Source organism: Bombina bombina, chromosome 1, assembly GCF_027579735.1.
Source record: "Bombina bombina isolate aBomBom1 chromosome 1, aBomBom1.pri, whole genome shotgun sequence".
Taxonomy (NCBI): domain Eukaryota; kingdom Metazoa; phylum Chordata; class Amphibia; order Anura; family Bombinatoridae; genus Bombina; species Bombina bombina.
Window position 1 is genome coordinate 1,117,837,029 of NC_069499.1, and position 16,077 is coordinate 1,117,853,105.

A 16,077-nucleotide genomic window follows, 5' to 3' on the forward strand; every position below is an offset into this window, starting at 1 on the left:
GCTTACTCTGTTTGCCAGTATAATAAGTTGATTTATATTTCTGTGTATGCGATCGTTAACTCCGGTTATTATATTAAGGTTATGCACTGCTCCTTCAGTATAAGGCAAGATAACTGTTAATACAACTCCCGACTATAGAAGGAGTTTAGTTGAGATTAATACAGGGATCCTGTATGACTGTTTCCCTAGATGCTTAAAATATATACACTGGATTGGTATTTGATGTTATTCACATCATCCCAGCATCAATCTTAACTCCGCTTTATCATAACTATTGTTAACCAGAAGTATTATTTTCAGCGATCCATCTCTCAGTATTTAATATTTCCCACTGGTTTAAGTGGTTAATTTGTGTGTCTTTATTCTGTTTAATAAAGTTAAATTGTGAATAGGAATATTCAATTCACCTTAATTTTAATTCATACAACTAGTTTCTACTCTTATTATTTTGAGAAGCTAGCACTCCTTTCGTTCCTCCCTTTGCAACTCATGTAAAAGGAGTCTTCTTAGTGCAAATACCCCTCTATAAGTACCAAAAGTGATTGTCAATCATAATTGCACTTATAGTATATAAGAAACTACTGATTCTACCTTACTAACCCTTATACTGTATCTATATCTGTCTGTCTATCTATCTATCCACATTATTTTTGTGATTGAGAAATATGTTATATTGTGTCAAACAAATTAGCAGATTATGGTTGCGGACTCAAGAATACTGAACCCTACTGTGTGCGTATATATATTAAAGGGCCATAATACCCAAATGTTTAAACACTTGAAAGTGATGCAGCATAGCTGTAAAAAGCTGACTAGAAAATATCACCTGAACATCTCAATGTAAAAAAGAAAGATATTTTACCTCAAAAGTTCCTCAGTAGCCACCTCCCATTGTAAAGGATTTCTAAGCAGCATTTTAGTGTGTCTTCCTGGGACATCTTAGGGGATGAGCATCGTGAACTCTCATATTATTTCACCAATCAGGTAAAGGACGTTTACTATGAAATCTCATGAGAGATAAGTCAAATCTCATGAGATCACAGTAAGAGTTCATGACCTCAGCACTGCTGATGCTGATTGGCTGCTGTTCATTTCTTCATTTTTTTTTTATTTTTACCTGCAGCTGGGAGCAGGTGAAGTATAACTTTTTACACAGAACTTACTCTGCTGAGCTGAGGAGATTGTGAGGTAAAATATCTTCCTTTTTTACATAGAGATGCTCAGGTGATATTTTCCTGTCAGATTTTTACAGTTATACTGTATCAGTTTCAAGTGATTTAGCGTATGAGTATTATGTCCCTTTAAGGGAACACAATCATATTTAAGTTGAAAATGTGTTTCATTAAAAAATTAGCTGAAAATTAGAAGTGATTAGATTTTGATGTGATTAGGTTTCGTAGTTTCTAAAATATTTGAGATTGAAAAAATAGGGATATGAGTTGAAAATGCCATAGGCTTAATTTAACATTAGAGATTCTGACAAGTTTATCTAAGAATCGGCTGCATGGATTTTGTCTGAAAGTTGGTAATGAATAGATTGTGTTGTGAGGATTTGCCACTGTGTGAAAATGTGTCTGATTAGTATTTTTTTTTTAAATATTTTGAGTTATTTTACACTAAAATCCATATAAAGCGCTATAAGCATTTTTTTGCTTGTGAATGTTACCTGTTTTGTGAACACTGAATCTGTGTGCTAAGTAAGGTGCTATAAGCTTTGCATTATAAATTTGATTTTTCAAATGCTCATATCTTTGGAGTGGAATGACATATCTGGCTGAAATTTGGCATTTAGATTCGGAATCACTTATAACCGTAAATTTTAAGTAATTTGGTTAAGAAGTTTTGAGATATTTGAGATTGAAAAACAGGGTTATGAGTTGAAAATGCTGTGGGATAAAGTGGTATAAAACATGTTGAGATCTCAGTCTGCGTATCCTAAGTGCTAATTAAGTAAAAGTAGTTTGCATTAAAAAATGTTTAAAAATAGCTGGTAAGCATTTTAAAAGAAAATACAATTTTGTTTAAACATAATTTTTTCATTTAAAGGGACACTGTACCCAAAATTTTTCTTTCGTGATTCATATTGAGTATGACATTTTAAGAAACTTTCTAATTTACTTTTATCAAATATTCTTCATTCTCTTGGTATCTTTATTTGAAATGCAAGAATGTGAGTTTAGATGCCGGCCCATTTTTGGTGAACAACCTGGGTTGTCCTTGCTGATTGGTGGATAAATCCATCCACCAATAAAAAAGTGCTGTCCAGAGTACTGAAACCAAAAAAAAGCTTAGATGCCTTCTTTTTCAAATAATGATAGCAAGAGAACGAAGAAAAATTGATAATAGGAGTAAATTAGAAAGTTGCTTAAAATGTCATGCTCTTTCTGAATTACAAAAGAAAAAAATTGGGTACAGTGTCCCTTTAAAGTGAATGTAAATTTTGATGCAAAAGTGCCCGGTTTTTAAAAATTTGATTAAAAACAGGGGCACTTTAATTAATCAAAATTTACATTTCACTTGTTGTGAAAAAATACTTACCTTTTAAACTTGACAGCCACTCCAGCTTCCCCCAGTCGTTGCAAGCCATTTCTGACATCAGAAATGATGGATGGGCCATCCTCCAGTCATGACTTTCCCCCGGGGGAATAAGTGTGATTCAACGCCGTGATTGGAGGAAGCAAGATTCATCATTTTAGACCCAGGAAGAGGCTTTGCTACGGGCAGAGGAAGCTGAAGCAGCTGTCAAGATTAAAAGGTAAGGATTTTTTCACAACACGAGCGAAATGTAAATTTTTATTAATTATTAAGTGCCCCTGTTTTTAATCAAATTTCTAAAAACCGGTCACTTTAGCATCAACATTTACATTCACTTTAAATCAATTTTCTTTATCTAAATAGAATTTATTTTTATTTATTTTTAAATAAAATGCTCTTTTTTAAGAAATATCTATCTAAAAATAGTTTTCTATTTAAAATACATTATAATCGAAAGGTTATTCATCCTGAAATAAGGATTGGTTTTAATTGTGTAGCATGAGGCTGTATATTGATGGCTATAATGTTTACCATTATAAAAACCCAGAGGTTTTTGTAAGATTATTTTGGGCATTGTTTCTAGAAGATATCACATATTCTTGGTTTTGTAGTTCACCAAACTGTAAATCTGTGTCTGCAGAAATAACATGCCTCTTCTTCACAGCAATAAGGTAATAAAATAAACATACAAAGATGAGAAATAGACCTTAAAGATACATAAACACAACCTCTTTATTTAATGATTCAGATAGAGCATACAATTTTAAACAACATTCAATTATTATTGTTGAGGTAATGATTATTTTTCTCCTTTAATAGTCACCCTCTTTTGAAAGAGGGGAGTCTGCGCTTTCAAATGAGGGGTCACCTGTCCCTCTTTCCCAAACAAGGGGAAGACAGGGGCTATGTTTATGGTGATCACCCGCAACTTACAGGGACATATCAAAGGGAAGACACTCCTCCTTCAAATGAGGGGTCACAAGGGCTGAAATTACAGACGTTCAAAGCTGCCCTCCGTGGCTCAGTCCCAGTAACTTTCTGCATTCCCAGGGAGCTCCCGACCCTCAGTGATGTCACTATATAAGCCCACTCACAGTGCCTCCCAGGCAGAGGCAGTGATGGAAAGTGAGACTGCAGTCTCCTTCCCCAGCTGTAGAGCAGGGGGGTCCTGAGGATACAGATTGTAAGCAAGCCCCCCCCCCCCCAGGGATTGATATTAATATATCCATTTCTATTTTAGCAATACTTTTCTTTTATCACAATAGCAATAGCTAAAAGTACAATTATTATTATAATAAGAGAAATCATGGCTATGCCCATCTAAAATATTACTGATCTTTCTTGGTTTGGAGAAGATTAACCTGAAGAGCGCATATATGCAATAAGGTTCTCTTCAAAGAAATCCAGAATTTAACTATTTTAAGTGGCACTTGCAATTTTGAGATATCAACATTTTTAGACCTTAGATATAAATTGTTAGAATGTATTTGCTACATATGAAGAATGAATAGTCCTCTTACCCTTTGTTATCAATGGCATGAGAACCCATAATCAGTGGTGCGATGGGTAACTTGTACATGGAAGAAGTGGCTTCAATGGTGACAGATACATTTAGACCAAGGGAACGAGGAACAGCTGAGAAAGAAGGAGTTATGGGGTAAGTAGTGTTTTTCCTCTGTGTTCACCAACAAAAAATATTACTTAGTCACAATTTGACAGCACAGGATTGACAGATGGAAATTATCCATTAGTACTATGTAGACAGAGATCTAAACTTTAAATTCTACAGTCTCCTATTACTCACTTCCCCAGCAACCCAGCCTGAAATGTAGCCAAGTTACACAAGAACAAGGAAGACATAAGGCACTAACATCAGACATTCTGCTGAAATGCTTAAGACCGAGATTCCTACCAGTGATTTTATCTGCTGTTGATGCTGTTGCTAATTTTTTAATAAAGTGAACTTTTTATTTATCTGAGCCTGCAGTTTTTGGACTCCTAACATCAGACACCAATAGTGTGATGAGCTGTAACCTTGTGATGCAGACTATGATTTATCAGAAATGGTAAACTAACAATATTTTACTCGATGTTACTTACATTTTTTGGACACTTGTCTCATAGATGGATTTCTCTCAGTAATATCACCAGACAAATCATAACCTGGGCTGGGGAACCTTATAGTACAGAGAGGGATGTAATAGCAAATGTCCCCATACATCAGCAAATTCAAAGATTTAAAAGGTCATAAAAGTGCATTAATAAAATGCCCTGTATGATCAACTACTGAAAAGGGGGTTTGACAAAGATACTTAAAGAATTAAAGGAACATGAAACCCAACATTTATCATTCATTTAGTTTCATTCTCTTGGTATCCTTTGTTGAGGAAACAGCAATTCACATGACTGAGCCTAACATGAGGCATGTATCTGCAAGTCCAATCAGCAGCTCCTGAACCTACCTATGTATACTTTTCAACAAAGGATACCAAGAGAACAAAACAAATTAGATAATTGAAGTACATTGGAAAGTTGTTTAAAAAGAAAATTTATGCTTAACTGATGTATTTCTTTCTTGACACGGTGAGGCCACGGATCATCATAATTACTGTTGGGAATATCACTTCTGACCAGCAGGAGGAGGCAAAGAGCAATCCCCAGTCATTCGACCAAAGGGAAAGGAGAAGGAAGTAACATAAGGTGCAGAGGTGCCTGAGGGTTTATAGAAAAATAAACTGTCTGAAAAATACAGGGCCGGCTGTGGACTCACTGTGTCAAGAAATAAATACATTTATCAGGTAAGCATAAATCTTCTTTTCTTTCTAATGACATGATGAGTCTACGGATCATCATAATTACTGTTGGGAACCAATACCCAAGCCAGAGGACACAGATGATAAGGGAGGGACAAGACAGTAAACCTAAACAGAAGGCACCACTGCTTGAAGAACCTTTCTCCCAAAGGAACCCCCAGCCGATGCAAAAGTAACAAATTTGTAAAATTTAGAAAAAGTGTGTAAAGATGACCAAGTGGCAAGATTTGCAAAATCTTTTCCACAAAAGCTAAATTTTTGAAGGTCCAAGAAGAAGAAACAGCCCTTGTGGCATGAGCCGTGATTTTCTCAGGAGGCTGCTGTCCAGCAGTCTCATATGCCAAGCGAATAACACTCCTCAGCCAAAATGAAAGAGAAGTAGCCGTAGCTTTCTGACCCTTGCGCTTCCCAGAAAAAAAAACAACAAATAAAGAAGAAGACTGGTGAAAATCTTTAGTTAAATAATATTTCAACGCACGAACCACATCCAGGTTGTGCAACAAACGCTCCTTATGAGAAGAAGGATTAGGACACAAAGAAGGAACAACAATTTCTTGATTAATATTCCTATCTGAAACCACCGTGGGAAGGAAACCTAAGGCAGTACGCAGTACCACCTTATCAGAATGAAAAATAAGAAAAGGAGATTCACACTGCAGTGCTGAAAGCTCCGACACTCTTCAAGCTGAAGAAATAGCGACCAAAAGTAAATTTATGCTTACCTGATAAATTGATTTCTTCTATGATACGACGAGTCCACAGATTCATCCATTACTTGTGGGATATTATCCTCCTGCTAACAGGAAGTGGTAAAGAGCACCACAGCAGAGCTCTCTATATAGCTCCTCCCTTGACTCCACCCCCCCAGTCATTCGACCGAAGGTATAGGAAGAAAAAGGAGAAACTAAAAGGTGCAGAGGTGACTGAAGTTTTAAACCAAAAAATATAATCTGTCTTAAAATGACAGGGCGGGCCGTGGACTCGTCGTATCATAGAAGAAATCAATTTATCAGGTAAGCATAAATTTACTTTTCTTCTATAATATACGAAGAGTCCACGGATTCATCCTTTACTTGTGGGATACAATACCAAAGCTACAGGACACGAATGAACGGAAGGGACAAGACAGATGCCTAAACAGAAGGCACCACTGCTTGAAGAACTTTTCTCCCAAAAATAGCCTCCGAAGAAGCAAAAGTATCAAATTTGTAAAATTTGGAAAAGGTATGATGGGAAGACCAAGTCGCAGCCTTACAAATCTGTTCAACAGAAGCATCGTTTTTAAAAGCCCATGTGGAAGCCACCGCTCTAGTAGAGTGGGCTGTAATCCTTTCAGGAGGCTGCTGTCCAGCAGTCTCGTATGCCAACCGGATGATGCTTTTCAGCCAAAAAGAAAGAGAGGTAGCGGTAGTTTTTGACCTCTACGTTTTCCAGAATAGACAACAAACAAAGAAGACATTTGACGGAAATCTTTGGTCGCTTGCAAGTAAAACTTCAAACCACGAACCACGTCCAAGTTGTGTAACAGACGCTCCTTCTTAGAAGAAGGGTTAGGAAACAGAGAAGGAACAACAATTTCCTGATTAATATTCTTATTAGTAACAACCTTAGGAAGGAATCCAGGTTTGGTACGCAAAACCACCTTATCAGAATGGAAAATAAGATAAGGCGAGTCGCATTGCAATGCAGATAGTTCAGAAACTCTTCGAGCCAAAGAGATAGCAACTAAAAACAGAACTTTCCAAGATAGAAGCTTAATATCTATGGAATGCATAGGTTCAAACGGAACCCCTTGAAGAACTTTAAGAACTAAATTCAAACTCCATGGCGGAGCAACAGGTTTAACACAGGCTTGATTCTAACTAAAGCCTGACAAAACGACTGAACGTCTGGAACATCTGTCAGACGCTTGTGCAGTAAAACTGATAAGGAAGATATCTGTCCCTTTAGGGAACTAGCTGATAACCCCTTCTCCAATCCTTCTTGGAGAAAGGACAAAATCCTAGAAATCCTGATCTTACTCCATGAGTAGCCTTTGGATTCACACCAATAAAGATATTTACGCCATATCTTATGGCAGATAAAATCAAGCGTTCAATCTCCAGGCAGTCAGCCGCAGAGAAACTAGATTTGGATGCTGGAACGGACTTTGAATGAGAAGGTCCTGTCTCAATGACAGTGTCCACGGTGGTAGAGATGACATTTCCACCAGGTCTGCATACCAAGTCCTGCGTGGCCATGCAGGTGCTATCAAAATCACAGAAGCCCTCTCCTGTTCTATTCTGGCAATCAGACGAGGAAGGAGAGGAAATGGTGGAAACACATAAGCCAGGTTGAACGACCAAGGTACTGCTAGAGCATCTATCAGTACTGCTTGGGGATCCCTCGATCTGGACCCGTAAAAAGGAAGTTTAGCATTCTGACGAGATGCCATCAGATCCAATTCTGGTGTGCCCCATTGATGAATCAATTGTGCAAACACCTCCGGATGGAGCTCCCACTCCCCCGGATGAAAAGTCTGACGACTTAGAAAATCCGCTTCCCAGTTCTCCACTCCTGGGATATAGATTGCTAATAGATGGCAAGAGTGAGTCTCTGCCCATCGAATTATTTTGGAAACCTCTATCATCGCTAGAGAACTCTTTGTCCCCCCTTGATGATTGATATTGATATATGCGACAGTCGTGATATTGTCCGACTGGAATCTTATGAATCTGGCCGAAGCCAGCTGAGGCCACGCCTGAAGCGCGTTGAATATCGCTCTCAGTTCTAGAATATTTATTGGAAGGAGAGCCTCTTCCTGAGTCCACACACCCTGTGCTTTCAGGGAATTCCAGACTGCACCCCAGCCCAATAGGCTGGCGTCCGTCGTCACTATGACCCATGCTGGCCTGCGGAAACACATTCCCTGGGACAGATGATCCTGTGACAACCATCAAAGAAGAGAGTCTCTGGTCTCTTGATCCAGATTTATCTGAGGAGATAAATTTGCATAATCCCCATTCCACTGTCTGAGCATGCATAGTTGCAGTGGTCTGAGATGCAAGCGAGCAAACGGAACTATGTCCATTGCCGCTACCATTAGTCCAATTACCTCCATACACTGAGCCACTGACGGCCGAGGAATGGAATGAAGTGGTCAGCAGGTAGTTAAGATCTTTGATTTTCTGACCTCCGTCAGAAAAATGTTCATGTTTACCGAATCTATCCGAGTTCCCAGGAATGGAGAGGGATAAGTGAACTCTTCTTTACGTTCACCTTCCACCCGTGAGATCTTAGAAAAGCCAACACGATGTCCGTGTGTCATGATTCCACCTTTACTCACTGCTGTCCACCTTAACAATTGCTCTATATAAGTCTATTACAGACACCTGTTCAATGCTTGATTATTGTTGTGTGAATCAGATGAACTTCCTGCATTCAGCTACTTTTCCTTATCAAGCCTAATCCTTGCTCTGTGCAGTCACCATATCTGACTATTTTTTATGCATTCAAATCCTATTCAATCCGGAATCTACTCAGTAAATCTGAAACAGGTAACTACCTTGCCATTTCCCATAAGCTGACTCCGCTGACGTCATCACTCTCAGACTGCCAGCTGAGTCACACACTTGTCTGCTGTACCTCTGAGCCCAGCAGGCTCCCAAACCATCCGGTACCTTGTTGTGTTTGTTCTGCTGTGTGGCCGCAGCACACGCCATCTACAGAGTTCCTGTCACTCTGCCAAAAGCCGACTCTGTTCACAAGTCAGCGCCGCTGAGTCGCGCAACACACGCTTCCCTGCAGAAATCCTGTCTGCTCTGCAAACTCTGGTCAGGTATTTTTTCACTCTATTCCAGAACTGTGATGTTTGGTATTTGTGCCTCCTTTGTTTAACCAAAACAACGAACTACCTTCCTGCATTACTCCATTTTACCCTCAGAGTGTTTATACATTTTACCAAGTATTCCAGCATAAATACTTTTGTGTTTTGATTCTCAAATATAGTAAATAAGTTTTTAAGCGCATGTCAGCTTAAATCCTCTTCATTCATTTACTAATAGCAAATTCTGCTTAATCCTTTTGCTTCAGACATTTAAGCTATATGTTCTGAACATAGGATCAAGCTACAAACATACTTTTATAATTATTATAATCTGATCATTACAGAATAATCAAGCCGAAAATAGTGCTAGGATTCACACTGAATTATGGATCCTGCAGCCATGGCAAATGAAATCTCTAGTTTAAACCAGAAGGTAGAAATTTTGGCTCAGGGTTTAACTGAGTTAAAAAATGAAAATAATACATTGAAGCGTATTTTAAATGACTTTGTTACACAAAAGGCTACTGAACACCCTGAACCAAAAATTAACCCTCCAAGTGTCTTTTCGGGTGTTCGCACTCGTTTTCGCGAATTTCGCAATGCCTGTTTCCTTATGTTTTCTATGAAACCTAAAACATATTTTTCTGACAGAGTAAAGGTATGTACTGTGATATCCTATTTAAGTGGTGAACCCAGGTTATGGGCTGATACATTTTTTGAAGTTAATGATCCCATATTAGGGTCTTTGGAGGATTTCTTTAATGCAATGGCCTTACTGTATGAAGACCGCAACACCCAACTTACAGCAGAAAACAACCTGAGAACACTTAAACAAGGAAAACAACCAGTTGAAGACTACGTCGCGGAGTTTCAGCTATGGGCCACAGAGTCTCAATGGAATTCAGTCTCTTTACGTAACCAGTTTCGCCTGGGACTGTCCGAACATCTAAAGGATGAGCTCTCCAGAATTGAGTTTCCAGACACCCTTGAGTCACTTATAAAGATTTCCATCTCTATGGATAGGAGATTCAGGGAACGCCGAGCTGAAAGGATGCCATCAGAAAACTACCCAAAGAAGTACCACCTACCTCTAGTGGAGAAACCTGCATCTGGTCCTATACCCATGGAAATTGGAACAATAAAGGGACCATTGACTTATGAAGAAAAACAACGAAGAAAGAATTTGAACCTATGCATGTACTGTGGTAACAAGGACCATACTGTATCCACTTGCCCGATTCTACTGCGACAGAAGAGGGGTAAGATAATGATAGTTAACCCCCAAATAAACTCTAAATTGATATCACACTTAACCATTTCATTGTCTTTGCAGTGGGACCAACAACTTCTCCGGAATGAAGCCATGATTGATTCAGGGGCTTTCGGTATTTTCATGGATCAAAGTTATGTTACCAAAAATAAAATACCCTGTGTGTCAAAGCAATTTCCTGTGTATATAAAAGTTATTGATGGTACCACTCATTTAAAAGGTCCAATAACACATCACACTATTCCACTACTCACTACTACTGGTAATGGGCATACTGAATATATCACATTCGATATACTACCCAAATCCATACACCCTGTTATTTTAGGTTACCCTTGGTTACGTCAACATAACCCCAACATAGATTGGGCTACTAATACATTACAGTACACCTCTAAATACTGTAACTCTACTTGTTATCCTACACTTTTGTTGAATCACATACAACCTCAGATTCCTTCAGATTACATTGAATTCTCAGATGTGTTTAACCTAAAAGAGGCATTTACCACCACATAGGCCATTCGATTGTCCTATAGACACTAAACCTAACACTACCGTACCATTCGGTAAAATATATCCTATGTCTAATAAAGAATTGCAATTCCTTAGAGAATATCTTGACGATAATTTAAGAAAAGGATTTATATCCACTTCCACTTCTCCAGCAGCTGCTGGAATGTTTTTTGTGACCAACAAGGATGGTACATTACGCCCAATCATCGATTATAGAGGTTTAAACGAAATTACAGTAAAAAACAGATACCCGCTTCCACTCATCCCCGAACTTCTTGAAAGATTAACTGACGCTCAAATCTTTACTAAACTTGATTTGAAAGGCGCATATAATCTCATTCGGATGAGAAAAGGGGATGAGTGGAAGACAGCATTCAAAACAAGATATGGCTTATTTCAGTATAATGTCATGCCATTCGGGTTAACAAATGCACCAGCGACATTTCAATTTTTCATTAATGAGATATTCAAAGATCTATTAGACTCTTGCGTAGTGATATATTTAGATGACATCTTGATTTATTCGAAATCCATGACTGAACACATTAAACACGTACGTTGGGTATTAATGAGATTAAGAGAACATCATCTTTATGCAAAATTAGAGAAGTGTCAATTCCATGTAAAGACAATCAAATTTCTGGGTTATATCATCTCCCCAAATGGAATAGAAATGGACCCTGACAAAGTGAAGGTTGTTCTCGAATGGCCCGTCCCTACCAGTTTAAAGTCTCTGCAGAAGTTCCTTGGATTTTCCAACTTTTACAGAAGATTCATTCAGGGATATTCATCCCTTGCTCAACCCTTGACTAAATTAACAGGAAAAAATAAATTTAATTGGACAAAAGAAGCAAATGATGCTTTTGAGCATCTGAAAAGACGTATCACTACAGCGCCAATTTTACAGCTACCCGATCCTGAAGCAGATTATACCTTAGAAGTGGATGCCTCAAACATTGGGGTTGGGGCCATTTTATCCCAACAACGCACGGAATCACAGGAAAGACACCCTGTTGCCTTTTATTCAAGACTTTTAACACCTGCAGAAAGGAATTATTCAGTAGGTGATCTTGAACTCCTGGCAATAAAGGTTGCCATGGAACACTGGAGACATATCCTAGAAGGCACATCCAAACCCTTCTTAGTTTTAACTGACCACAAAAACTTACAGTACCTTAAAACAAACAAAACGTTATCCTCACGACAAGTCCGGTGGTCTCTTTTTCTCGATCGTTTCAATTATCTGATACACTACAGACCAGGATCAAGAAATACACAAGCTGATTCTCTATCCAGAATTTTCCAAAATATTCCCGAAAAAGAAGAAGTGCAAAATATCATACCTCCGCATAAATTCTTAGCCTCTATTACTTCGTTTCATTCTGATCTATTAACAGCTCAACTTACTGATTCAACAATTCCTACATTATGTAAAAAAGATTTGAAGACTGATTTGTGGCATTATGGCAAATGTCTTTATGTACCACCAACACTGAGAAAACAATTACTTCAACATTTCCATGACAATCCTTTATCAGGACATCCGGGAATATCTAAAACCCTAGAATTGTTGAACAGAGAATATTGGTGGCCCAAGATGAAGCAAGATGTATATAACCATATCACAGATTGTCACGTTTGCTCCCGAAACAAAAGAGTAACACATAAACCATTCGGTTTATTGAATCCGTTACCCATACCAGACGCACCTTGGCACATGATATCGATGGATTTCATCGTAGAACTACCCCCCTCAAAAAATCATACCTGTATCCTAGTTGTTGTGGATCATCTTACTCGTATGGGACATTTCATTCCCCTTAAAAAGATACCTACTGCTACAACCACAGCAAACTACTTCATTTCTGAAATTGTGAAATTACATGGTCTACCTCTTTCTATAGTTACTGATAGGGGTACACAGTTCACCTCCAGATTCTGGAGGGAATTGTGCCGTTTGATGAAAATCTCACCCAGATTCACAACAGCTTTTCACCCACAATCTAATGGTTTAACAGAACGTTTAAACCAAACCTTGGAACAGTATCTCAGATGCTATATCTCACAAGTTCAAGATGATTGGTTAGACTTGCTTCCAATGGCGGAATTCGCCTATAATAATTCTGTTAACACCTCCACTAAAATGTCACCTTTCTTTGCTTCTTATGGATACCATCCAAGAACGATACCCACAGTTAACATCACATCTACCTCTCCTTATGCTACTGAGTATTTCACCGAATTGAAGAAATCTATACCTCTTTTGAAAAAACATTTGGAAATTGCGAAAGAGACGCAAAAACGTTACTTTGACCAGAAGCATATGCTTCCTCTTCCATACAAACCTGGTGATAGAGTATGGTTGTCAACCAAAAACTTAAAACTAAAAGTGCCCTGTAAGAAATTGGCGAACCAGTTTTTTGGGCCTTTCCGTATAAAGAAAATTCTAAATGCTAACGCAGTAGTTCTTCAATTGCCGGGACATCTACGGATTCATCCATCATTTCATGTATCTCTCTTAAAACCTTATTTGGGTACTTCGGATTCTTTAACCGAGGATGTTGATTCTAATACCTCTTTGTGCGTTGACCAATCTGAGTTTGAAGTGGAAAAGATCTTAGATTCCCGCAACCGTTGGAGACGGGGGGAATATTTAGTTCGATGGTTTGGATATGGTCCCGAAGATGACTCCTGGATACCTCTGCGTGACCTACACGCTCCTGATCTCCTCAATGAATTTCATCGTCTTCATCCTACCAAACCTGGTTCGGTGCCCCCGTGAGGGACACTTTGAAGAGGGGGATCTGTCATGATTCCACCTTTACTCACTGCTGTCCACCTTAACAATTGCTCTATATAAGTCTATTACAGACACCTGTTCAATGCTTGATTATTGTTGTGTGAATCAGATGAACTTCCTGCATTCAGCTACTTTTCCTTATCAAGCCTAATCCTTGCTCTGTGCAGTCACCATATCTGACTATTTTTTGTGCATTCAAATCCTATTCAATCCGGAATCTACTCAGTAAATCTGAAACAGGTAACTACCTTGCCATTTCCCATAAGCTGACTCCGCTGACGTCATCACTCTCAGACTGCCAGCTGAGTGACACACTTGTCTGCTGTACCTATGAGCCCAGCAGGCTCCCAAACCATCCGGTACCTTGTTGTGTTTGTTCTGCTGTGTGGCCGCAGCACACGCCATCTACGGAGTTCCTGTCACTCTGCCAAAAGCCGACTCTGTTCACAAGTCAGCGCCGCTGAGTCGCGCAACACACGCTTCCCTGCAGAAATCCTGTCTGCTCTGCAAACTCTGGTCAGGTATTTTTTCACTCTATTCCAGAACTGTGATGTTTGGTATTTGTGCCTCCTTTGTTTAACCAAAACAACGAACTACCTTCCTGCATTACTCCATTTTACCCTCAGAGTGTTTATACATTTTACCAAGTATTCCAGCATAAATGTGTTTTGATTCTCAAATATAGTAAATAAGTTTTTAAGCGCATGTCAGCTTAAATCCTCTTCATTCATTTACTAATAGCAAATTCTGCTTAATCCTTTTGCTTCAGACATTTAAGCTATATGTTCTGAACATAGTATCAAGCTACAAACATACTTTTATAATTATTATAATCTGATCATTACACTGTGTGAGATTTGGCTAGTTGGTAAGTTGACGCCTGAATTAAGATATCGCCCAGATAAGGCGCCACTGCTATGCCCCGCGGCCTTAGAACCGCCAAAAGGGACCCTAGCACTTTTGTGAAAATTCTGGGGAGCTGTGGCCAACCCGAAGGGAAGAGCCACAAACTGGTAATGCTTGCCCAGGAAGGCGAACCTGAGGAACTGGTGATGATCTTTGTGGATAGGAATGTGAAGATACGCATCCTTCAAATCCACGGTAGTCATATATTGACTCTCCTGGATCATTGGTAAAATAGTCTGAATGGTTTCCATCTTGAAGGATGGGACTCTGAGAAATTTTTTTAGGATCTTGAGATCTAAAATCGGTCTAAAGGTTCCCTCTTTTTTGGGAACCACGAACAGATTGGAGTAAAACCCCTGCCCCTGTTCTGCTTTTGGAACTGGGCAGATTACACCCATAGTATATAGGTCTTCTACACAGCGTAAGAACGCCTCTCTTTTTGTCTGGTTTACAGACAACCGTGAAAGATGAAATCTCCCCTTTGGAGGAGAATCTTTGAATTCTAGAAGATACCCCTAGGCCACAATTTCTAATGCGCAGGAATCCTGAACGTCTCTTGCCCAAGCCTGAGCAAAGACAGAAAGTCTGCCCCCCACTAGATCCGGTCCCGGATCGGGGGCTGCCCCTTCCTGCTGTCTTGGTAGCAGCAACGGGCTTCTTGGCCTGTTTACCGTTATTCCAGGTTTGGTTAGGTCTCCAGACAGACTTGGATTGAGCAAAATTCCCCTCCTGCTTTGTGGCAGGGGAGGAGGTAGCGGGACCACCCTTAAAGTTTCGAAAGGAACGAAAATTATTCTGTTTGGCCCTCATTCTATTTGTCTTATCCTGAGGAAGGGCATGGCCTTTTCCTCCAGTGATGTTGGAAATGATCTCCTTCAGTTCAGGCCCGAATAGGGTCTTACCCTTGAAAGGAATAGCTAAAAGCTTAGATTTTGATGATACAGCAGCAGACCAGGACTTAAGCCATAACACTCTACGCGCCAAAATGGCAAAACCTGAATTCTTTGCCGCTAATTTAGCCAGTTGAAAAGCGGCATCTGTAATAAAAGAATTAGCTAGCTTGAGAGCCTTAATTCTATCTAAAATCTCATCCAATGGGGTCTCAAACTTAAGAGCCTCCTCAAGAGCCTCAAACCAAAAAGCAGCTGCAGTAGTTACAGGAACAATGCACGCTATAGGTTGCAGAAGAAAATCCTGATGAATAAATATTTTCTTTAGAAGACCCTCTAATTTTTTATCCATAGGATCTTTTAAAGCACAACTTTCCTCAATAGGTATATTTGTACGCTTAGCTCCCTCCACCTTAGGGACCGTCTGTCACGAATCCCGAATGGTGTCAGATATGGGAAACATTTTCTTAAAAGTAGGAGGGGGAGAGAACGGAATTGTCTGGTCTATCCCATTCCTTAGTAACAATGTCCGAAATCTTCTT

The 16,077-nt window shown here is 39.2% G+C and overlaps 1 protein-coding gene across 3 annotated transcripts in view; it reads right to left on the minus strand.

Annotated features, from left to right (window-relative positions):
- The window catches only part of MED1 (mediator complex subunit 1), a 282,755-nt gene that overhangs the window by 95,298 nt on the left and 171,380 nt on the right, over positions 1–16,077 (minus strand). For all 3 annotated transcript variants that reach the window (XM_053697957.1, XM_053697967.1, XM_053697977.1), the window contains one exon: positions 4,056–4,170. In XM_053697957.1, coding sequence (XP_053553932.1) covers positions 4,056–4,170 — 115 coding nt within the window. The remainder of the gene's footprint in view (positions 1–4,055; positions 4,171–16,077) is intronic.